The 23,876-nt window shown below is 37.5% G+C and overlaps 1 protein-coding gene and 2 long non-coding RNA genes across 18 annotated transcripts; 2 read left to right on the top strand and 1 right to left on the bottom strand.

Annotated features, from left to right (window-relative positions):
• Positions 1-3,724: 3,724 nt before the first annotated feature.
• Positions 3,725-6,688, bottom strand: LOC108855038 (uncharacterized). Of its 16 annotated transcripts, none has more exons than XR_001949998.2 (9): positions 6,550-6,688; positions 6,003-6,469; positions 5,610-5,734; positions 5,441-5,531; positions 5,061-5,148; positions 4,773-4,961; positions 4,541-4,672; positions 4,351-4,471; positions 3,725-4,279 (listed from the first exon to the last, which is right to left on the bottom strand). It is a non-coding gene; the product is annotated as an uncharacterized LOC108855038 (long non-coding RNA). The 16 variants fall into 16 exon arrangements; XR_001950026.2 differs by having other exon boundaries at positions 5,441-5,565; positions 5,671-5,734; XR_008934819.1 differs by having other exon boundaries at positions 5,441-5,734; positions 6,003-6,055; positions 6,124-6,469.
• A 95-nt stretch (positions 6,689-6,783) lies between these two features.
• On the top strand, positions 6,784-7,787 carry LOC108855513 (uncharacterized). The gene is made up of 3 exons (XR_001950086.2): positions 6,784-6,922; positions 7,039-7,320; positions 7,554-7,787. It is a non-coding gene; the product is annotated as an uncharacterized LOC108855513 (long non-coding RNA).
• A 947-nt stretch (positions 7,788-8,734) lies between these two features.
• LOC130497490 (uncharacterized) lies at positions 8,735-13,237 on the top strand. The gene is made up of 6 exons (XM_056990329.1): positions 8,735-8,748; positions 8,921-9,009; positions 9,313-10,392; positions 10,458-11,831; positions 11,879-12,647; positions 12,736-13,237. Exons 1-6 carry the CDS (start codon positions 8,735-8,737, stop codon positions 13,235-13,237), a joined length of 3,828 nt encoding a protein of 1,275 aa, XP_056846309.1.
• The last annotated feature ends 10,639 nt before the right edge of the window (positions 13,238-23,876 follow it).

Here is a 23,876-nt window from a genome sequence, read left to right as displayed (position 1 = left end):
TGTTGAGAATGACAGGAAATGTTCTGTGCACTGAGTCTTGAATAGTCGATAGTGGTGCTACTCACCATGTTGCTCGTGATCGACATTTATTTGTGGAGTTATCTGATGCAGTGAACACATCTGTTACTCTTCCTACTGGTTTTGGTGTTAAAATATCTGGAATAGGCAAAGTAAGACTGAGTGATTCAATGGTCTTGACTAATGTCTTGTTTATTCCTGATTTTCGCCTTAATCTTCTCAGTGTAAGCCAGACAACCAAGGATTTAGGCTATCGTATAGCTTTTGATCATGACTGTTGCATGATACATGATCTTACCAAGGGTCTGATGATTGGGAAGGGTGATCAGATAGCCAACCTCTATGTGCTTGACGTTGCTGATATTGCGGTTACAAGACCTCTTCAAGATCAGCGTGCTTCTGTTTCAAATGTTGTTTTAGATTCTGCTTTATGGCATCACAGACTGGGTCACCCCTCTATGTTAAAAACTGATTCTATCATTGATGTACTCGGTTTACAACATAAGAATAAAGGTGCTTTTCATTGCGACATTTGTCCTCTTGCCAAATAGAAAAAACTTCCTTTTAAATCTAATAACAACATGACTGATCATCCCTTTAATCTCTTGCACATTGATGTTTGGGGTCCCTTCTCCACCTCTACCATTGAAGGCTACATATATTTCCTCACTATAGTTGATGATCACACTAGGCTTACTTGGATTTATCTCCTCAAAGCAAAAAGTGATGTCTTATCTGTCTTTCCTGCCTTCATCAAGTTGGTAGAAACACAATATCAGGCTGTGGTCAAAGCGGTTCGTTCAGATAGTGCTCCGGAATTACGGTTTGAGGAGTTATATAAACAAAAAGGAATTGTTTCTTTCTATTTATGTCCAGAGACACTAGAGCAGAACTCTGTAGTGGAGCGTAAGCACCAACACATTTTAAATGTGGCTCGTGCTCTTATGTTTCAGTCTCAGGTGCCATTGGAGTTCTGGGGAGAGTGTGTCTTGACCACCGTCTTTCTCATCAACAGAATCCCTTCTCCATTGCTGAAAGATAAGAGTCCTTTAGAGCTTCTCACATCTAAACAAGTTGATTATACTGGTCTTCGTGTCTTTGGATGTTTGACATATTGTTCAACTTCTCCGAAACAGAGGACAAAGTTACAGCCCAGAGCTCGTTCTTGTGTCTTTCTTGGTTATCCAGCAGGCTACAAAGGATATAAACTGATGGATTTGGAGACAAATCAGATTTTTATCTCAAGAAATGTTATCTTTCATGAGGATATTTTTCCTTATGCGAAAGGACAATCAAGCTGTTTCAGTGATGTCTTTTCTTCTGCTCCAGTCTCAGATAATTCTACTTCTTCTTCTGAAGAGATCAATGGAATTTCTGGTACTAAAACTTCTCCTCCTGCAGTAGTGACTGTTGAACCTGCAGCTGAGTCTTCTGGCTCTGATTCTCGGCCAGAGTCGACTAAAAGAGTCTCCAAATTACCTGCTCATCTTGAGGACTATTATTGTAATGTCAATGAGCTTAATAAGGATATTCCTTACCCCTTGTCTGCTTACTTGACATATGATAATCTTTCGGCAGAGTATAAAGCTTATATCTGCTATGTTGCTCTTTATCCAGAACCTACTTCGTTCACTCAGGCTAAACGTTTTGAAGAATGGTTACACGCCATGAATGAGGAACTAATAGCTTTGGAAAAGAATGATACTTGGACTGTTTGCTCCTTACCACCAGGAAAACATGCTATCGGGTGTAAGTGGGTTTACAAGATCAAGATCAATGCTGACAGCACTCTTGAGCGTTATAAGGCACGCTTGGTTGCTAAAGGATACACGCAACAGGAAGTTATTGACTTTGCTGAAACTTTCTCTCCAGTAGCCAAGATGACTACTGTTAAGACACTTGTTGCGGTTTCAGCTGCTAAGAATTGGCATTTCACTCAACTTGATGTCTCAAATGCTTTCTTGAACAAAGATCTCCATGAAGAAATATACATGAAGTTACCTCCGGGTTACACACCAAGAAAGGGGGAAACTCTGCCTGAGAATGCTGTTTGTAAACTTCAGAAATCACTATACGGCTTGAAACAGGCCTCTAGACAATGGTTCTTGAAGTTCAGCACTACTCTGTTGGGTTTAGGCTTTCAGAAGTCAAACTCTGATCACACTCTGTTTATACGCAATATCAAAGGTCACCACATTGCTGTTTTAGTCTATGTAGATGACATTATTATTGCGAGCAATGTTACAGAAGATGTTGATCAGTTAAAAGAAGATCTTCAAAAGGCTTTCAAGATCAGAGATTTGGGTCCTTTGAAATACTTCTTGAGTTTGGAAATTGCTCGTTCTGTTCAAGGCATTTCCATGTGTCAACGTAAGTATACATTGGGTCTTTTGGAAGAAGCAGGCTTAATGGCCTGTAAACCTTCTCTCATTCCTATGGATCCTGGTGTGAAGCTCATTCAAGACTCTCCGGAACCATTGCTTGATGATCCTTGTGCTTATCGGAGACTTGTGGGCAAAATGATGTATTTGACGATCACTCTTCCTGACATCACCTTTGCGGTGAACAAATTATGTCAGTTTACTTCTGCTCCGAAGCCTTCTCATCTCCAAGCTGCCTACAAAGTACTTCACTACTTAAAAGGCACTATTGGATTGGGTCTTTTCTACTCTTCTACCTCTGATTTTTCTCAAAGGTTACACTGATGCTGACTGGGGTTCTTGTGCTGACACACGACGCTCTACGTCTGGTTATTGCATGTTTCTTGGCAACACTCTGATCTCCTGGAAGTTTAAGAAACACAAGTCGCTTCTCATTCCTCTGCAGAATCAGAGTACATGGCTATGGAGTTTGGCTCTCGTGAGGTTATTTGGCTGTATAATCTGCTGATTGAGTTGCAGGCACCACAGGCCGGACCGGTTCCTTACTACTGTGACTCAACTGCAGCTATACACAGTGCTCACAACTCCGTGTTCCATGAACGCACAAAACACATCGAACGTGATTGTCATCAGATACGTGACAGGATTGAGGCTGGCTACATTAAGATGCTTCATGTTCGTACTCATGAACAGATAGCGGATGTCTTTACTACGTTGTTTTCTCCTAGATTCTACTCGCTTGTTGGCAAGATAGCTCTCAAATCTTTATACTTGCCATCTTGAGGGGGAATATTAGAGTAAACCGGTTTAGTTGCAATTGATTTTATTTGTTCTCTGGTTTATTTGTTTGTTACGATAACCGGGTATCATGATTACTATATATGTAAACACATTTCTTCTTTAACACTCAATAAGAAAAGTATGAGTTTGTTACATCGTCTTCTTCTTTTCCTCTGTTGAACACTAAGATAATCTTATCATGAAAAGGATGGCATAAAAAATTTCTATTGTGAAGAGAAGTGAATGTAATCTAGTGATGTGCTAAAATAATACATTTGTTAATCTTAACTTATGAAACTTATTTTGTTATTGTTGGTGCGATAAACTCTTTTACTCTGTTTTAGCAAAAATAAAATAAATACTCTTTTACTCTTCACAACTCGATTTGCTTCTGTTACTAAAGGAAAACATTTGGCTTTAACGGTTTTAAAAATGATTATTATATCTGTGAGTGTAGAGTTGATTCAATTCTTATCGTTTAATCTGATTTCGAAAGAATTTATTGGTAATGGCCAACTCTAATCTGATACCGAAGAAGAGGCATATATATATATATATATATTTTGTAACAAAGAGGCATATATATATATTCAGTACAATAACAACACTTTAAGGTCACTTCAAAAGTAGTCAATCAAATCCGGGCTAGTGTTGGTGGCGTGGAAAGAGAAAGAATACGTCGAATAACTACATATGTTTTTAAGGTAAAAAAAAACAAAGAGAAATCTTAGACAGAGATAGAAAATGGTCCTATCAAGTATCCAAGGATTGGATTGGTGTGATTGTGGCTGGTTTAGTTATGACTCGTGCGCTTAGATTTCTCCTGCATGCCAGTCTCCTAGATAGATGCACTTGGCTCAGCTGAAGACCCTGAGCTGCAGGTTCCATCTATGGCAGAATGGAATTAGTTGAGGAGCATGTGCTGTTTCATCGATTGCATCAGGTTAGTTTTCTGCTGCTACAAATGGTGGCAGAACTGCAGAAAAAACAACCCTTGTCACAGCTATGGTCCGTCTCTTAACTGTAAAGTTGTAGCTGGAGACTTCCACCAGACATTGTGGAGTTGGCATCTCATGGTTGGCACACATGTCTCCATTAGCCTGCCATATCAAACATGATTAAGTCAGTTTAGATTGTTAGGGAGGTGAAATATAAGATGAGCATGAGTAACCTCCAAGTAGTTGTCAATAAGCTCTGTTGTCTGCCTCCCTGTTAGCTCAGGACCAGTATCACCAAGGAGCACAAAATTTTCCTTCCCGCCATTGTCGTTGACAGATATTTCACCACGGTACCTTTTACAAAGAGAGCACATGTGACCAACATAATAAGGGAAACTATAAGTTGAGGTTTTTGTAATGTACATTTCAACTCCAGTCACGTTGACATCTCTGCATTTTGGACACATCAATGAAGTTGTCCCTATGATAGCATTAGCATGGCAGTCGGTGCAGGGGATGTAAATCACCCCTTGTCTTGGTCGACGTCATCTATTGCTGCGAAACAATCAAACATGCCACTTACAATTGAAAAAATGTTGTTGTTACATGTACTTACTATTTATGCTTTATGTGTCTACCTGACTTTAAAAATTACCTGAAGAAGGAGGAAAAGATCACTCCAATAGTAAGGATCTCCACTTTGGTTTGTTACCTTCGTCTACATTTGATTCTAAGCGAACAAAATATAGAAGCATTTCCAGAAGATTGGGGAAACATTTAGAAATAAAGCACTTGAGCAAAACCAAGAGACTTCTTTTTTTTTCTAGGAAAACCAAGAGACTTCCTAAAACAAAAGTTGTAAGAGAAGCTTATTACCACACTAAAATCTAGTTTACCAAAGCACGCATAATCAGAAACTAATTAGCCAATTTTACAGACATACTTTTTGATTAGTTTTTAAGGGAAGTGGGCAACCAACAGCGTTCCTTCAGCTGACACTTGCTCTCCTTTGCTTAGCACCTCCGGTTCGCCTGGACCAGAAAAAACAATCAAATCACCATCTATTGTAATCAAAACACTACAACAATTTCATAGATTTAAATATCAAGAAGACCATTGTAGCTTCCTATTGTCTGCCTCATGTTACCCTGAGTAATGAAAACTAACTGAATCTAAACTAAGAGCTTTATGTTAACCTTGCCTATCTATGCTTTGGACGTAGTTGAACAAATTCGGACAATTCTAAAGACTTCAGACTGTGGTTGATAAATAGAATGCAAATTAATCAAGATGTTCTTAACTAAAACATGAAAAATGTCTTACCTCCTGTACGTTTAGTGTTAAATGCTGTTACTATTAGAACAGTAGGACTGGCGAGACATTCGTTGAACTTGTTGTACAACTCATGAGCAGCCTGGTTCCAAAGGTAGACGTTAATCAGAGGTCCCCTGAAATAGCCAATTATAATTGTGAGACAGTTAATGACATATACATGTTATGGCTGGTGCTAATATGTAATCATATCTCTTTTGGCTGTAGGTGGGAATGCTGACTCCGTCCAAGACCGGGCGTTTGCTGAGAGACTGTCCATTGATGACCTTCATGTGGTGATGATATCTGCAACACACGTTAAAGAAATTAATAAAAATGAATGCATGTGTAGAGAACTCTCAAGTTTCATAAAATAAAAGAGATATAGTTCTAAGTGCCACAATGGGTAAATCAGTTTCTACATAAGTTGATAATGAAACTGATCTAGACGTCGTGATCCTCGCAACAAAGAACACCTAGTCAGCATAATTTAGAAAATAAAATTTGGAGGCTTCTAAAGATTAACACACTAATCTTAAGTTTTCACAAAAACTAATCAAACAATCTCCTTCACCTAAAGATATAGATACAAAGAGGCGACACATGTCCGATGGTGGGAGATGATTGCTGGTGGCGCTGGTTGAAAATTAGTTTCTCACAAATGTAAAAATTAAAACACTGCTGCCGGGATATACCTTGTCGAGGAATAGCATGTCGTAAATAACTTTTCATTGCTTTCTTAAACTTGCTTCCTATTTATAGATTAGAAAAATCGTAATAACAGAGAAGCTGGGGAATGAAAATTAATGATCACGTAGTGGGAGCTACGATTGAAAGACAGAACTGAGAATCGTAATTAAATAGTGTTAAAGCAAAGAAGAAGCATTTATCTGAGGTTTCTCTGACGATAACGGTGAGGTTTCACTCCGTCGGTTGGTTGAGTTGCGGATAGCTGAAATGACGATAATGGTGAGAGGCAGGGGAAGAAGTAGCTGGGCCTGGAACATAAGAGCACCATTATCGGGCGTCCTTATACCATATCTTAGCATTATTAGCCAAAAAAATAAATCAATAATAATGAGATACGAGAAGGAAATATGTTAGCTAAGAAGTTTTTTTACCAAGTCCTTGTGGGCACGTGTCATCCTTTGCGGTCTCTCGTGTTTTCATCGTCTCCGTCTCCCTATCTCTCTCTCTTCTTCTTCTTCTTCCACGCAGGTTTGTAATATGCTGATCTCCTCTGAAAATTCACCTTTCAATGGCTTCTTCTTCTTCTTCCTCTTCTTCACCATCGTCTCTCTCTCTCTCCCACTGATGAAATCCCCCACAAAGTCGGGTCTTTCCACAAGAACGATCCCAGCATCGGTACGGGAGCTCCAGCCTGCGGTGATGTGATGAAGCTTCAGATCAAGGTCGATGAGAAGACCGGTCAGATCGTTGATGCTCGCTTCAAGACCTTTGGTTGTGGCTCCGCTATCGTCGCTTCATCTGTTGGTATGTTTCCATCTGTAGCGGATTCGAGATTCAAATTTCAGTTGGGGATTTTGATTTACTTGTTCTGAAATGGATGAATTAGGTCTTAAATTGATTGTTTTTTTTTGATTAATTAGGTTTCAGATTGATTGGTTCATTGTGGAGGTGGTGTTCGAATTGATTGGTTCTTGATGAATTATGTTTGATATTAATCGGTTCTTGTTCATTGGGAAGTATATCCAAGTGCCACCTCCGTTGAATTACCTTTTGGTGACTACGACATTGCTTGTAGGTGCTGCTGGCGCTGGTGCTTCAGTTCTTGGAATGATCTCGAGTGGTTTTAGCTCGACCATATTCACTGCTTTGGCTGTGGTTGTGAGTGCCGCAGGAGCCCCATCGTTGTAGGATTTCCGCTCCTGGTAAGTATTTTACTACCAATTGTCCAGCTTATATTACTTTCGTTACTGATAAATAGTTCATTGAGTTTTCCTGTAAATCAAATTTTGATAGCAATTAAATGAGTAGGTATCCAATGGATTTCTTTCTTATAATTACATGAGAAAGTTCACATGCATATAGCAGCTTCCATCATCATAGTAGGCTTGTAAAACTTGCTGCAGCCAGTTGATATAGTTTTTTTCAATTACTCAAGCATATACTATTATGGCGGAGGACGCCATCAAGGTAGCTGTGAAAGACTACAAGGAGAAGCGTCTGAAGACAAACGGTGCTGGAGAAACCTCACAGGCTTGATTCCTTTTGATCATGTTTATTTTGAATAAACTCTGTTGAAAAAACATCTGATTTATTTTAGGATCTCTTTATTACTTTTCATACAAGTTTGTGCCATGAACTGAACATTTAATTTATTAAGAGACAACTAAAAGTACTACCAATAATCAATCCTTTTGGAATTTGTCCTTAACTTTGTTTCTTAACATAAAAAATTAATTAAATAACCTAAGAACTAAAAACTAAGGACAATCAATAATGATGCTCTAAGGGTTTAAGCTAGGTTAAATTTTTAAAATCAATTTTATTTGGATGGCCCATTCATTTGCCATTTGAGGACAAGTGTCATTATTCCCCCCAAAGAGAAAAAAGCCAACTTTATTATATAAGATTATTCAATTATTCAATAAATTTATGCTTATCGCATGTTTATATTAGTTAATGATATACAATAACCAAATAAAAATATTTTAAAAATATAACAGATAAGTTTAAAAATACAACATATAAGTAAAACTAGGTGTTTCACCAGCGTATGCGGGCTTGAATATTTTATAATTACTTATCAATATAATCATTACTAATTAAAAGTTATAATGATAAATTATTTACGTTTTATAACAAATTGTTATATATATTCTCATTTAAATATTCTTATGTATGTTTTTTAAAAAGAATATCTGTATATACATTCATTATTAAAAAAGTAAATCTTAGAAATCATTCAATATTATCTTTCAATTATATAAAACTAAAACATTTACTTAATTAATATTTGGGAGGATTTTCTTAAAAAAGACTCAAAATTTGATTTTGAATACAAAAGTGTACCCCAAATTAATAAAATGCAAAAGTAACCTAAAATTCTAGTGAAATTACCCTTCTTATGAAACAAACAAAAAATATGTATTCAGTTTTACTATTATAACCCTCTGTTGGAATTTTTTGTAAATTTTCTTGTTCAGTATATTTTAAAAATAATTTAAAATTTTTATAAATTTTTTTTTTGATGGGTAGAAAATTGAAATCATATAGTAGTAAACATTTCTCAATGATGTAAATTTAGTTTATCTAAAATTGAATTATTTTCAACATAGATAAATGAATGTAGATTGGTTCATGAATCATTGGTTTAGGGTTTGGTAACATATGTTATAGTATTGTTGGTATCTTTAAGGTTAAATAGATTATGAAATCTTCAATTTTTTTTGTTTTCAAGTTGACCTATATATGTTTAGTAACTATCTATTAACCTGATTTAAACACTTTCTAATCCAAATGGAGTAGGCAATGCCCTATCTACAACTTCACAAACTACCAGAAGAAAGGGGAAAGCGACAAGGACAAATCCGAGAGACATCCATATCAGCCCAAAGGTGTATCGAGGCTCTAGCTTCAGAGTTCGAAACCTTGTTCGTGGAATAGTCTCACCAAAACAAGGATCAAAAAACACAGGAGGAGGATCTGATGCAAACAGAGCTATAACAAGCAGAGCTGCAACGAACAGAGTAACTTAGAACAGAGTAACTCAGAACGGAAACGTGGCAAGCACGGCACCCCCTAGAGCGAACATCATTCCACCAAGCAAAAGGCAGTGTCGGGATTTTCCCCGGCTGTCTCCCCCGCTTCCTTAGCAACCTTGAGTTGGAACTGTTGTGGTTTGGGAAATCCCTCAACAGTCCAACGGATCAAAGAGATTCATAAGAGAATCTCGCCAAAGATAATTTTCCTATCGGAAACTAAAAATGCCGATGACTTCGTTCTCAAGGAACTTGCCTTCCTAGACGCCTACCATCACTTCCTGATACCTCCAAACAGGCCTGGGAGTGGAGGACTAGCGTTATTTTGGGACCAGGACGTGGAACTACAAATTCTGTCATCGTCAAAAAACTACATCGACTCCCTGGTAGCCTTTAAGGGACGCTCCTTCTACTCAACGTTTGTATATGGAGAGCCTGATGTTGCTAATAGATCTGCTTTCTGGAACTACTTATCGAACCTCACAGCCGCTAGAGATACATCTTGGATGTTGACTGGAGATTTCAGTGACATAATTGACAACAGTGAGAAGAGCGGGGGTCCGATCAGAGCGGAAGGATCGTTCTGTTCCTTTCGAACCTTTATCTCTCAATCTGACCTGTTTGACCTCAAGCATACGGGCAACTCCCTTTCTTGGAGAGGAAAAAGACACAACCATGTAGTCCACTGCAGGCTGGATCGTACTATGGTTAACAGCGCTTGGTCGGATGACTATCCAGTGGGAAGATGTCACTACTTGGATTTTGCAGGGTCTGACCATCGCCCCATCTTATCTTACATCGACCCAGTGCAGAAAAAAGGGAAGAGACTCTTCAGATATGATCGAAGATTGAAAGATGTACCTGAAATCAATGAGATTATTGCTGAAGCGTGGGAAGCCAGTCCCAACGGTACTACTCAACAACGTCTCTCCAACTGCCGACATGCCACCTCCAAGTGGTCAAAACAGCACTTTGAAAACAGTAGACTCCTCATAGACAAGCTGAAGGAAGATATAAATGTGACGATGACAAGACCAGATGGGGAGGATGCGACTATCACCAGACTAAATGCAGAGTTGTTGCAAGCCTATAAAAAGGAAGAAGAGTTTTGGAGACAGAGGAGCAGATTGATGTGGTTAGCGGCAGGAGATAAGACTCAGGATATTTTCATGCTGTTTGTAAAGGGAAGAGAGCCCGAAACCGTATCTCGGTATTGGAAAATGATGCAGGCCTACCGTTGTATGAAGAAGATAAAATTGTGCTTGAGATTTCAAATTATTTCCAGTCTATTTTCTCTTCCTCAGACTCATCCATGTTCTCTCCAAGCCCAGCTCTTATTGTTGACCAGGCAATCAAACCGTCTGTTTCTGCGGAAATGAATAAGCATCTTAGCTCTGTTCCAACGGATGCTGAAGTTAAAAATGCCCTCTTCTCGATACACCCGTATAAGGCCCCGGGACCGGATGGATTTTCAGCTTGCTTCTTCCACTCCAACTGGGAAGCTGTGGGATCAGTGGTTACTAAGGAAGTCCAGAGCTTCTTCAGAACAGGGATACTCCCCGATAGCATCAACGAGACACATGTGAGGCTCATTCCTAAAATCCAGGCCCCAAAGTTGGTTTCAGACTATAGGCCAATTGCACTCTGCAATGTGGTCTATAAACTGATATCGAAGATCATCACCATCCGTCTCAAACCGATCCTCAATGGGCTAATCTCCGAGAACCAATCTGCTTTTGTTCCCGGACGAGCCATATCTGATAACGTACTGATCACGCATGAGATCCTTCACTACCTCAAGAACTCAAAGGCGGTCAAGCATTGTACGATGGCGGTGAAAACCGACATGAGTAAGGCTTACGATCGGCTTGAGTGGGAGTTTATTAGACTGGTCCTGGCTCGGATGGGTTTCTGCGAGAGCTTTGTCGCACTGATCATGACGTGTATATCGACCGTCAGTTACTCTTATCTTATAAACGACACGGCCCTAGGCACTGTTATCCCGTCCCGAGGGATACGACAAGGTGACCCGCTATCACCATATATCTTTATCATCTGCGGGGAAGTACTCTCGGGACTTTGTAGACGAGCTCACGAGACTGGTAGTATGGTGGGAGTACGAGTTGCAGTAAGAGCCCCGCGGGTCAATCATCTTCTCTTCGCGGACGACACAATGTTTTTCCTGAAATCGGATGAACAGAGCTGCTCCACCCTTGCGGACATCCTACACCAATACAAGATCGCATCAGGCCAAACCATCAACACGAACAAGTCGGCCATAACCTTCTCTGCGAAAACAACTCAGGAGACTCGATCTAGAGTCAAACAATTCCTTGGTATCGCTAATGAAGGAGGTGTAGGTAAATACTTGGGACTTCCAGAACATTTTGGACGGAGGAAGAGAGACTTGTTCACTTCCATAGTGGATAGGATTTGGCAGCAAGCTGCTTCTTGGTCCAACCGGTTCCTCTCAAGCGCATGGAAGATGACTATGCTAAAGGCAGTGCTCTCAGCTTCACCGAACCATGCTATGTCCTGTTTTGAACTGCCCGTCAATCTATGCAAACGAATCCAATCTGTGCTTACGAGATTTTGGTGGGATGCTAATGATTCACAAAAGAAGATGTGTTGGACTTCTTGGAGCACTATGACTAAACCAAAAAAGCTAGGAGGGCTAGGTTTTAGGGATATTCAACTCTTCAAACAAGCACTTCTGGCCAAGCAGACTTGGAGAATAATGAAGAACCCACACTGTCTTCTAGCGCGTGTACTTCAAGGAAAATATTGCCAAAAGGAACCAATCAACACAGTGAAGCAACCCGCAGCCTGTTCTATGGTTGGCGGGGGATTTTGCTTGGAAGGGACCTTCTGGCTAGCAAGTTAGGCAAAGCAGTGGGGGATGGAACGACGGTGCGTGTATGGAGGGATGCATGGATCAAAACAGAGTCCCTCATCACCCCATATGGACCTGCACGTGAAGAGGATCAAGACCTCTATGTTTCTGACCTCTTTCTTCGGGGTACAAACCAATGGAATGTCCAGAGGATCCGTGAAATTTTCCCACTAGAAGCTGATGATATTTTGTGCATGAGACCGAGCACATTGGGAGCGCCTGACAAGCTGATATGGAGTCCAACAACGACGGGAGACTATTCGACAAAGTATGGATATTACTCAGCTGTGGAATCTGACAGACCTCTACTAGCAACGAACCCAGCTCACAGCTTTAATTGGATCAAAAATGTTTGGGCCACAAAAACGGCTCCAAAGATTCAGGTGTTCCTATGGAAAGTCATGCAGGGAGCTCTACCGATTGGAGCCTCCTTACAGAGACGAGGATTACTAGCTACCTCGGTAGGTTGTGCACGATGTGGTGAAGAAGAGACAGCAGCACATCTCTTCTTGCACTGCCCCTTCACTAAGAGAGTATGGGAGACGCTCCCACTTAAAACAAGCATTGATCCTCAACTATTTGACGCTTTCGGTACCGCGCTGTCATCGACCTCAGGTATGGTTTGTCTGCCACCTTTTGGCGTTACTATAGATCTTTTTCCGTGTTGCTCTGTTGGTGTGTTTGGACAGCGCAAACTCTTTCATCTTCGACAAATTCATCCTCTCACCAGACGAGATCGGAACTAAGATTGTACGCCTAGCAAGGGAATGGCAAAACGCACAAACACTGACGACAAACAACTCCTCACAGCACCACTACTCTTCTCCAACCCCCTCCAGTTCAGACGTGGTAATATGCCACACTGATGCTTCATGGTCAACACAAACCAAAACGGCGGGTTGTGGGTGGTGGTTCTCGGATACATCTGGTGCTAGACTCGGACAGGGATACTCGACAGAACGTTACGTAGCAACAGCTCTCATGGCGGAAGCAATCACGATTAGAGAAGCCCTTCTCCATGCAAAAGCTCTCCAGTTCACCAAAATCTGCTTGAAGTCAGATAACCAAGTGCTAATCAATGCACTTTCCTCGAAGCTACATCCGACGGAGATCTACGGACTCAATCAGGATATCGAGGCACATCTCTTTCGTTTACTTTGCTGCATTTCTCTTTTATTCCTCGTCGTTTGAACTCAGTTGCGGATCTTATTGCTAAGTCCGCTGTTTGTACCAACTACTCTGTTTTGCCGGTTTAGGCTCTGTTTTAATGAAGTTTATGTTGTTCAAAAAAAAAATTTATTTTATGTTTAAGAAAGTGATTTTTTGCATATTTATTCGATTTTAGGGTCTGTATGACTCAAAGAATACTTAAGAAGAATTCTTCTCGCAAATCTCGCCTAAATTTTAGTAAAAATTAGGGTTCCCGCCTAAATCAAAGTCTTCCAGAAGTCTTTCATAAGTTTTTCATAAGTCTTCCAGAAGTTTCTAGAGGAAATCTTCTCATGGACTAGATATTAAAAATAATTAATAATTTTATAAACAAATATTTTCAAAGAGAAAAAATCGAAATCATGTATTAATAAACATTTTTAAAAGATGGAAATTTAGTTTTACTGAAATTTAATTATTTTTAACATAGATGAATGAATGTAGATTGAGTCATTTGGTTTAGGATATGGTAACATATGTTGTAGTATTGTTGTATATTTAGGGTTAGATTTTGAAATCTTATATTATTATTTTTTTAATCTGACCTATACATGTTTCACACTATTAATAATTTGATTTAAACACTTTCTAAGTTCTTTTTAAGTTTAAGAAAATGTTTTTTTTCATAGTTATTTTATTTTAGGGTTTAGAAGACTCACAGAAGACTTCCTAAGAAGCAAATGTTTGTATAGTTTAGGATTTTCGCCTAAATTTTAGAAAAAATTAGGTTTCCCGCCTAAATCAAAGTCTTCCAGAAGTTTTCTCATGTATTAGAAGTTAAATGTAATTTAGAAACTTTAGGAAATATATTTTGATAGGGAAAAAAATCCAAATCATGTAAATATAAATATTTCTAAATGATATAAATTTAATTTTACAAAAATTGAATTATTTTCAACATATATGAATGAATGTAGACTGAGTCACGATAGTCATTGGTTTTTAGGGTTTGATAACATATGTTATCGTATTGTTGATATTTTTAGGGTTAGATTTTGAAATATTAATTTAAAAGAAACAATTAAATTTGACATATATGAATTTAGTTTTGTGTATATTAAACACTTTAAAACTTGATTTTATATTTAATGAACTGTTCTTTTTTTCTATTTAGTTAGTTATTTGATTTTATGGTATAGAAGACTTCTTAGGAAGATTTTATGGTCTAGAAGATTTTATGTATTTTGTTGTTATAATAATAAATTATTAATGTTTTCTAACAAATTATTATATATATTTTCATTTAAAATTCGTACGTATATTTTTGAATTTTTTCTTTATATATATATATATATATATATATTCATCACTAAAGTAAATCTTAAAAGTCACTCAATATTCTATTTTCAATTACATAAAACTAAAAAAAAATTGATTAATTTTTTTTTATATATTTTTTGTTTTATTATTTTTTTATTAAAATAATTTTAAGATAGAAATACAAATATATAGGAATTATCTTTTTATTTTAATATATTTTTAGGTTTTTGATAATTCTGATTATTATTATTTTAATTATTTATCTAATCAGAATAATTTAAATTCGTTTTTGTTATATATATTTTATTCATTAAGAGTATAAACGATATTAACCAGTCCAACTTTTAACGTGAGAGCTCCGTAGAAAAAATCACTTCCCAAATAATAGTATAGATTTTAAAATAGCATAAATAAATAAATATACTCGAATTATTGAAAATATTGACAAATAAACAAAAAAAACCTAAAACTATTGAGAAGTTGACACTAAACCAAATCACCAACTAAAAGTATTAAAATATAACAGATAATTTTAAAAATATAACATGTAAGTAAATTTTTAAAACAGAATAAATAAATAAAAATACTAAGTGAAATTATTAAAATATTGACAAATAAGCAGAAAAACCAAAAACATAGATTAAACAATGCTTTAAGAACTGATGTGTACTTGGTAGGGGACAAAAAATCAGAACGAAATTGCCTATGTGAATTAATCAAAATTGCGTATGCGAGTTATTCAAAATTGCATATGCGAAAGATAACATCGGAAACCAAAACTATCAGGTTCTAAGATCGACGTATTTTAAAACCAAACATAAAATCCCATACTTCAGAGAGAAAGATATGAAGGCATCAAGAGAGAGAGAGAGTAGACAGAGGTTTCTCTCTCTAATGAAAAAAAGAAGCCTATTGTTCGAAGCATTAAACTTTCATATTTTAAACTTAATACTAGATTCTGACATGCCCTTAAAAAGGACGGGTATATTTTTTATTGGAAAATTATTTACGTAATATTTTTTTTTTTGTCGACAAGATTACAGACTCATATAGACTCTGTAAACCAATTTGGGCGCTCTGTATCCATATGGACAGTAAACGACATCTGTTGCCTCACACCACGTGCTAAGCCACGTAATAAAAATTATAATTTTTGATAAGTTATACATTTAATTTTTTATGAAATTTATCTTAAATTTACTTATATTACTTATTTTTGTTATTTTCAATATGACTTAATTTCAGAAGACTCTAAATAATTATAACCCGTAATATGATTTTATTTATTTAAACCAAAGTTAAACTTATTTTACACTGATTTTTTTTAAAAAATTTAAAAAAATATTTTATATCTTCAACACTCTTGTATTGAAAATTTCATTTGTGCGTTTCAAAACATTTTCTATAATTTTATTAAATTTAGTTTATGTGATTTAGTTTTTATTTTAAATGAAACTATTTTTAAGGAGTTGGGATAATTCAAACCCGTATTATGATTTTGTTGATTTAGTCATTTGTTATTTCAATTTGATTTTATTTTGATGTTTCATTTAATAAATGCTTTCAAATAATTAATAATGTGAAAGTTTTTTTGGAAAGGTATGGTGCAAACATTTAGAAAACAAAATTTTCAAAAACGCTAAAAACTGAATTATAATAAATACTCTTTAATGTAATTGCAAAATAATAATTTTTGATTGGTTGCAAATAATGCTGAGAAAAAAGTACAGACAATTTTGGTAATTATTTAAAAATTTCAGGGATAAATTCATAAACAGTCATCTGCTTTAATAGTATAGATGATCACTCTATAAACTGCGGTTATTCGACTTTTACGTGTGTTTGGGCTATGTCAATTAAATCAAGGGTAGATGTTGTAACAAACATGCTCTAAATTTACTTAAGAGCCCTGCTTAAGAGCTAGCAATAAACATGCTCTAACGTTTCTAGACAGTTTTCACATGATTTTTACATGTGCGTGTCATGCTTTTCCGATCGTTGGTATAGAATGTAGAAGCCGGAAACTCGAATTGAAATAACCATAATAAATAAACGCGATGTTAATGAAAGAAACGGAAGTAAAGACGAAATGAAACCCGATAAGAAAATGATCATGGAGTCGAGATATGATATCTCTTTCCTTAACTCTTTATATTCGCTCTGTAGTGAGACCCGACTGTACGAATATAGAGTCCCAGGATAAAACCATGGCGACGATTCACGCTTCACTCGTGAACGCCCTATCGAACTATAAAAGCTACGAAACACTCTCGAAACTAAAGACTTACGCTAAGGGATTTTTTGCTGTGATATCGATGTGAAAAGTGAGTGAAAAATGAGAGAGGAGGAGACCACTATTTAAAGAGATGGAAGCGAGCCACTTTCCGCAACAGTCTCTGCACGTGGACGGAAATCTCGCGGAGATCGAGGGAAGTTTAGTTTCGAAAACTTATTCCCCAAAACTCGTTCTTCTCGATCTTATCTCGTTTAAATATCTCGAGAGGATAAACTGCATGTCGTTTTTATTTTCTATACAAACTACTTGTCGTTTCAAAATAAAATGCATGTTGTTTTTTGAGAATTAAATGGGTCAAACATTGGGCTTAACTTGGTCCGAAAAGAATAGTCTTATTACGACCGACGACCGCGACCGACGACCGGCGACCGGCGACCGCGCCGACCCGCACGGACGGACGGCGGCGGCGGCGGCGCGCGCGTGGGAAGCCTTTCTCTCTCTCCAAGCTGTTTAAACCATGATACTACATGGTCATATATAAACAGCTCAATCTTCCTCTTGCTGGCCGATGTGGGACTCTCCACATTGCCACTTACTCATTTAATTGACATTTGCTCGGGCTTACACCATTTGAAACCCATGTCTTTGTATTCACATTTTTTATTACAAGCCCAATGGCTTATAATGATCCAACAATCCCCCACATGAATAGAAATGACTAAACATATAGACTATAAGTAGACTCGATAGACTCTAAACTTAAACTTTACTAACTAGACTTAAACTAAAGACTAGACAGACTAACTTATCGAGAGTGTTTGCGAAAAATTCACTGTGTTTGAGTAGGTGGCATTTTTAAGCCTTGAACCACTCATAGTTAATATCTGTCGGGTTTACTTTACCAGAAGGTGAACATGATGTCTTGAACCAACCGATGTTTTATGTAGACCGAGACAACATGCATAACGCAGCTTCATTTTCTCGTAGAACTTAGTTCTCTGTTGTGTTCATTGTGGCCTTGAAATATTCATGGTTTTCATGAGTGAACTTAGAGAATATAGCCTTGCATTCATTCTCCTAGAAACGGCCCCATTTCACACTCATTAGGTGATTGACCATGAAAAGTATTGAGTAATACTTCGCTTTAGAAGCTATGGAATCATTAAAAGCATATGCTTATCCTTCTCTCATTCATTAGCACTTATCATCTTTAAGAGCTGGGATGAGACTACTTTGTCTCAAAGTGCTTTGGTTAGATTCTGCTTGATTTTGTTTTCCCTTTGAACCTACGTCTTGGGATCTCTAGTCATGATAGGTAGAGTTGCAGTCAAGCATCCTCATTAGTTATAGGCTTTAAACACATTCCTTTTGATGATTTAGCAACAACATCTCGTGGCAAACCTTTAGTGAATGGATCCGCTAGGTTGTCAGCCGATTTGATGTAGTCTATTGTGATTACACCAGTTGAGATAAGTTGTCTAATGGTTTTATGTCGACTTCTAATGTGACGAGATTTACCATTGTAGAGATTATTCTGAGCCCGAGCTATAGCTGATTGACTATCGCAATGTATTCTTATAGCTGGTACAGGTTTCTCCCACATAGGAACATCTTCCAAAAAAATTCTAAACCATCAGCTTTTTCTGCTGCTTTATCTAATGCTATGAACTCTGATTCCATGGTAGACCTAGCTAGCACAGTTTGTTTGGTAGATTTCCAAGATATTGCTGCTCTTCCTAGTGTAAAAACATATCCACTTGTGGATTTTGAGTTTTTAGAATCTGATATCCAGTTAACGTCACTGTATCCTTCTAAAACTGCTGGTTCTTTACCATAGTGAAGCCCAAAATCTTTGGTGTAGCGCAAGTAATTGAGTACTCTCGTTATAGCTTTCAAGTGTGTATGAGTTGGATTACTTGTATATCGACTAAGTACGTTTACTGCAAGCGCTAGATCTGGTCTTGTACAATTGGTCAAGTACATGAGACTTCCGATCACACGTGCATACTCGTTTTGTGAAACCGCATCACCTGAATTCTTTGTCAAGTGCATTTGGGGATCTAACGGAGTGTTTGCAGTACTATTAGAGTAGTTTTTAATCTCTCTAATATTGTTTCAGCATAATGAGATTGAGTTAAAGTAGTTCCATTTGAATTTCTTATGATTTTAACCACGAGAATAACATCTGCTAATCCCAAATCTTTCATCTCAAATTTTCCTTTGAACATGTTTTTTGTTTGATTGATAATGTCTTTATTGCTTCCAATAATGAGCATATCATCTACATATAAACATGACAACACATACGCATTTTTGGTAATTTTATAGTATATGCATTTATCACATTCATTAATTTTGAAACCATTTGACATCATTGTGTTGTCAAACTTTTCGTGCCATTGTTTAGGAGCTTGTTTAAGCCCATAAAGTGACTTTACAAGTCGGCATACTTTGTCTTCCTGCCCAGGAATGACATGACCCTCAGGTTGTTTAATGTAAATTTCTTCTTCTAAATCACCATTTAGAAAAACTGTTTTTACATCCATTTGATGGATTTCTAAGTCTCTTAAGGCTGCAATAGCTATCATCGACCTTATAGATGTTATTCTGGTTACTGGAGAATATGTATCAAAATAGTCAAAGCCTTCCCTTTGTCGGAACCCTTGAACTACAAGCCTAGGTTTATATTTTCCACCAGGTTTTCGTGTCATTATCTGTTGTGGGCACAGGGTCAGGCTTTCCGGAAATATGGAACTGAGGTTTAGTCCAATAGTTCGGATTGGTACCTGAAACAAAGAGTGAACCTTTTTATGAGTTTTATAAGTTTATGATGCAAACAGAAGCAAATATGAATATGAATCAGAATGATAATATGAATAAAAACAAATAGAAAAGGGATAGATTGATGGAGATGGGACCTTTGTTGCTGGACTGAAGTCACTCTCAACAAGATCAATGGATGGAAGATGGATAGATATGGGATTTGCTTGCTGGACTGAAGTCTCTCTCAAAGCAAATCAGTAGATGGAAATGATGGGGGGATTGAGGACGCCACAAAGCTCTGTGAAAGGAGGCTTTGATAAGTCAGGTTGCTCAAGAGGTGCTTCTCACAACACTCAAAAGACTTAGATAATAGTTTTAAGAAAAACTGCATATGCATTCATAAAATTCAAGGGTGGTTTTATTACAAGACAACTACTGAGCTTATTTAGGCTCGACCTTGGGACTCTCTAACAGTCTAAAAATGATTAAAGGGAAGAAATAAACTTGAAATAAAAATCTTGGAAGCAAAGGCTTTGATGGCTCCATGAAACTAGCCTTTAGCTTGATTTGTGGCCTTTGCAAAGAGATGATCTTGTATCTTGATATCTTCTTGAACCTGGATGGTTTAAGGGGATAAGTGAGCTTCCTGGAATCTTCTTTATGGTCTGGAATGAGGTGATGTCGTGCCTGATCTGAAGAAAGAGCTGTTGGAGCTTTATTGCAAGATTCTCCAAATAAGGCAGTTTGGTGTAAGTGTGGATCCTCCTGATCCAATGAGGGCTGGTGCATGGTATGAACTCATGGAACCCTTCTTGGACTCTTTTAATGTCTCCTGGACGTCTTGGTTTAGTCCTGATGTCTTCTGGTCGGATTGGAATGGCTTGGAAATGATCAAACCGAAAGATTGTCCAATCTTGCCATAAATAGCTCCGGTTTGATTTAAGTGACTCTTCATTGAACTAGCTGATCTCCTGGGCTCTGGTGTAGCTAAGGACTTCTTCAATACCTCCTGATTGGTTGAAATGATCTCCTGGACGCCAATTTCTGGTTTGAAGCTGATTGAACCGGTTAGCTTTTAATTGAGGCAGGTGTAGAACTGGTTTGACCGGTTTTGGAGAATGGATCAATAACTTCATAATTCTGTGGCCATTTCTCCTGATATTGGACTTCCTGGAAAGATGAGAGACTCCTCTGGAATCCTATGATCGGCTTTGGTTCAGGCCGCTCCTTCATTGGGCTTGAATCTCCTTGAAAAGTCGGGTACTCGCAGATGGATGGGCTGTGGAACCTCCGGTTTGTAAAATTCATAACTTCTTCCTCCGTGAAGCTTTTCTTGTAATTCCAAGTCTCAGTGAATACTTGATGAGTTGGCCTTCTAAGAAAATTGGATTCATAACAAAAGACCTTCTGGTGGTTGAGATATTTGCCTGGGACTGACCCCTGTCGCTGGTACCTCCAAAGTGGCCGGTTTGGGCAGGTTGGTTGACCTCCGGTTCAGCTACTGGTTTGATGACCACATCATCCCCTCCCCCTTGTGAAGGTTTTGACCTCAAAACTGGATAACCTGATACACCACAATAGAGCAAGTCAGGTTTCATTCTCTTTTGGAAGTTTAGAACCTTACCTTGATGATACAGTTTTGGTTTGGTGTTGCATGGTGCATCTGGTGGCTCTTCTTTGGACAGATAGGAAAAGATCACGCCTCTGCTATGTTTATGGTTATTGCATCTATTCTGGAGTGGATGGTCCTTCAAATTATTAGTGGCCATGTTTCTGGTCCTTCTTGGAGTTGATCTTCCTAGCAACACAAGATAATCTGGTGGGATATCTTTGAAGCTTTCTTCTTTGTAACCTGAAAATTTCTCATCTTTCTGGACACAAAGCAAGTGCATTATATCTGTGTTTGGACACTGATAAAAATAATTTGAAATTTCCAGACTTACTTTGATAGCTTCCATAAGTTGAAGAATGATTTTCTTCTTTGGATATCTTGTTTTTGGTTGCTGCCTTCTTTGCAACTTTTGACTTTGGTGGTTATGAACTTCAACTTCTTTTATTCCTGGATCAAAACTTCTTTGCAAAGACAAGTGCATAATGTCTTCTTTATCAAGTAATAAGGGCGAATTTAAATTAGAAACACTTCCCTTTATTTGGCTGACTTTTATTGGCATTGATTCAGCATCTTGTAACATCATGGATTGTGTCTCTTCTTTTTGGGCAGTGTACTCCTCCTTGGTTCCTGAAAATATTTCACATTCTCTTGGACAAGACAAGTGCATTAATCTTATCATGGAAATAATAATAGCACTCTGATCTATAGTGAAATTTACCTCAGGTTTTGGCACTTGAACAATTCTTTGTTCAGATTTTGGTTTCCACTTGTGGTGTGGATTTTGATTGATCTCAGGGTCTGGCTCGGCCCTTGGCACTTTAGTAAGCATAGAGCTCTCATCTGGTATCCCTGTACCAAGAATATAAAAATTTAAACCAGTATCTAAAGGTGATGTTAAACACTTACCTTGGTTTGATACTTTGATTACTGGTTTTGCTTCTTTAAGCAACAAATCATTTCTTCCAGCCTCACTTATGGCTTCCTCCTCTTTAGCAATACCATGCTGGTAGAATAGGTCTTCTCTTTTAAGTTCATGCTCCTTAATTCCTGATACAATACCCTTTGACAAAGACAAGTGCATTATACAAGAATTTGGAACCAACAAATCAGATTGAATAAAACTATCACTTATTTTAAAATTTTCAGTTTCAGTTTCTAGTGATGTTTCTTTCAATACATGTTTAATGGAACAAGCTTCAGCAAGGTGTCCTATTTTATGACATTTAAAACATGTCTGATCTTTCAGAATTTTGAAATCAGAAGACTTACCTTGGCTTGGTGTGTCCTCCTCTTTGAGGTCTAAAATCTCTTTCTTCCTTGGAAATAATTCTTTGTGAACTTTGGATTCAAACAAGGATGTGGAGTTCGGATTTTGCTGGACCTCAGGACCTGTCTTAACATTCTTTGACAAAGACAAGTGACTCATACTAGTGGGAGAAGATTCATAAACCAAATTATCAAGTATAGGACTTACCTTAGCCTTTATTTGCATAGTATCTAGCAATGGTTTTGCTTTGGTTCTGATCAAAGTGTTTTTGCTGACACTTCTACTCTCCATGGCCTTTGGGATGTCACTTTTCTGGTCTAGGCATTGGACAATGGCGTGCCCCTGGTTTGGTTGCAAGTTGGCTTGTTGAGACCAGCCTCTCTTACTCTCTTGTGCAACAACTTTTCTAGCTTCTTTGGAACCAAGAGTTGGATACCTCCTTGGATAAAGTTCCTTAATTTCAGAACTTGTAAACTCTGGTGCAAACTCATGTCTCATGGCTTCCTTAAGAGCTCTCCACGTTTTGATAGTTGGCTCCTTGTAAAACCTCCTATCATCTTCTTCTTGTACCCACCATTTAAAGGCATCTCCTTTTAGATGATCAATGGCATAAGCTAGCTTTTCTTCCTTCAAGATGTTGTTGTAGTGAAACCATTCATCAAGGTTCCTCTCCCATCTAAGATAACCTCTTTTTCCTGAAAATTTTAAGAGTTCAATTTTATCAGCAAAAGAGTTATAATCAAACCGAGAATTAACAACATGATGGTTGTGGGTTTTAGAAATTGGGGTTTGATTGATCCTTGAAGGATCTGGTGGCTTGGGCTCGACATAGACAGCCTCTGGTGCATCTCCAAATCTTCTTTCTCCTGGCTGTGGACGTTGGCCTTGTGCCTTTCTTCTTTTCCTCAACTGAGCAATCTGTTCAACCTCTTGCAAAGCTGTCAAATGTTGGCTCTTCTTGGCCATCTGACTTTGTCCGTGTGTTTCTCCTACCATGGCTTCCTGAAAACACTCTCAAAGATCAAGTGAAGAATAGGGAAGTTCTGGTTTAGAAAAATAACAATGCAGCAATACAAACTAGTTTAAACAAAACCGATAAATATGCAAATATGAACCGAAATGAAATCAACTATGGAAAAATGATTTTCTTTTGGTTTTCTTAATGCAAACTCGAAATGAAACTAATATGGAATGACAATTAATACAAATGAAAAGAAAATATGGAAAGAAAACTAATGCTGATTTTTTTTTTTTTGAAATGAATGCACAAAATATAAATATGGCAAGGGGAGCTGCGCAATGAATGCAAACACAATGTGAGATTTCTTTTCAAAATTTTCGTGAATCAAATGCAAGAAACTTCTTCTCTTTTGTTTTTCTTTTCTTAAGAACAAAACAATGCAAAAACTGTTTTTTTTTATTTAAGATGAAAACAAATGCAAGCAAATGAATGATGCAAGGATAGAATGGACCTGATTCAGGA

Source organism: Raphanus sativus, chromosome 1 (assembly GCF_000801105.2).
Source record: "Raphanus sativus cultivar WK10039 chromosome 1, ASM80110v3, whole genome shotgun sequence".
In the NCBI taxonomy this organism is placed as follows: Eukaryota; Viridiplantae; Streptophyta; class Magnoliopsida; order Brassicales; family Brassicaceae; genus Raphanus; species Raphanus sativus.
Note: the sequence above shows the minus strand (reverse complement) of the source record. Positions and strands in the feature narration are given on the sequence as shown.

Excerpts from the sequence above, each read along its gene's own strand:
- LOC130497490 (XM_056990329.1), top strand. Across the intron at positions 10,393-10,457 it reads AATGATGCAGGCCTACCGTT|ACTCATCCATGTTCTCTCCA; the intron begins GTATGAAGAAGA and ends TCTCTTCCTCAG. Across the intron at positions 11,832-11,878 it reads AAAAAAGCTAGGAGGGCTAG|ACTTGGAGAATAATGAAGAA; the intron begins GTTTTAGGGATA and ends CTGGCCAAGCAG.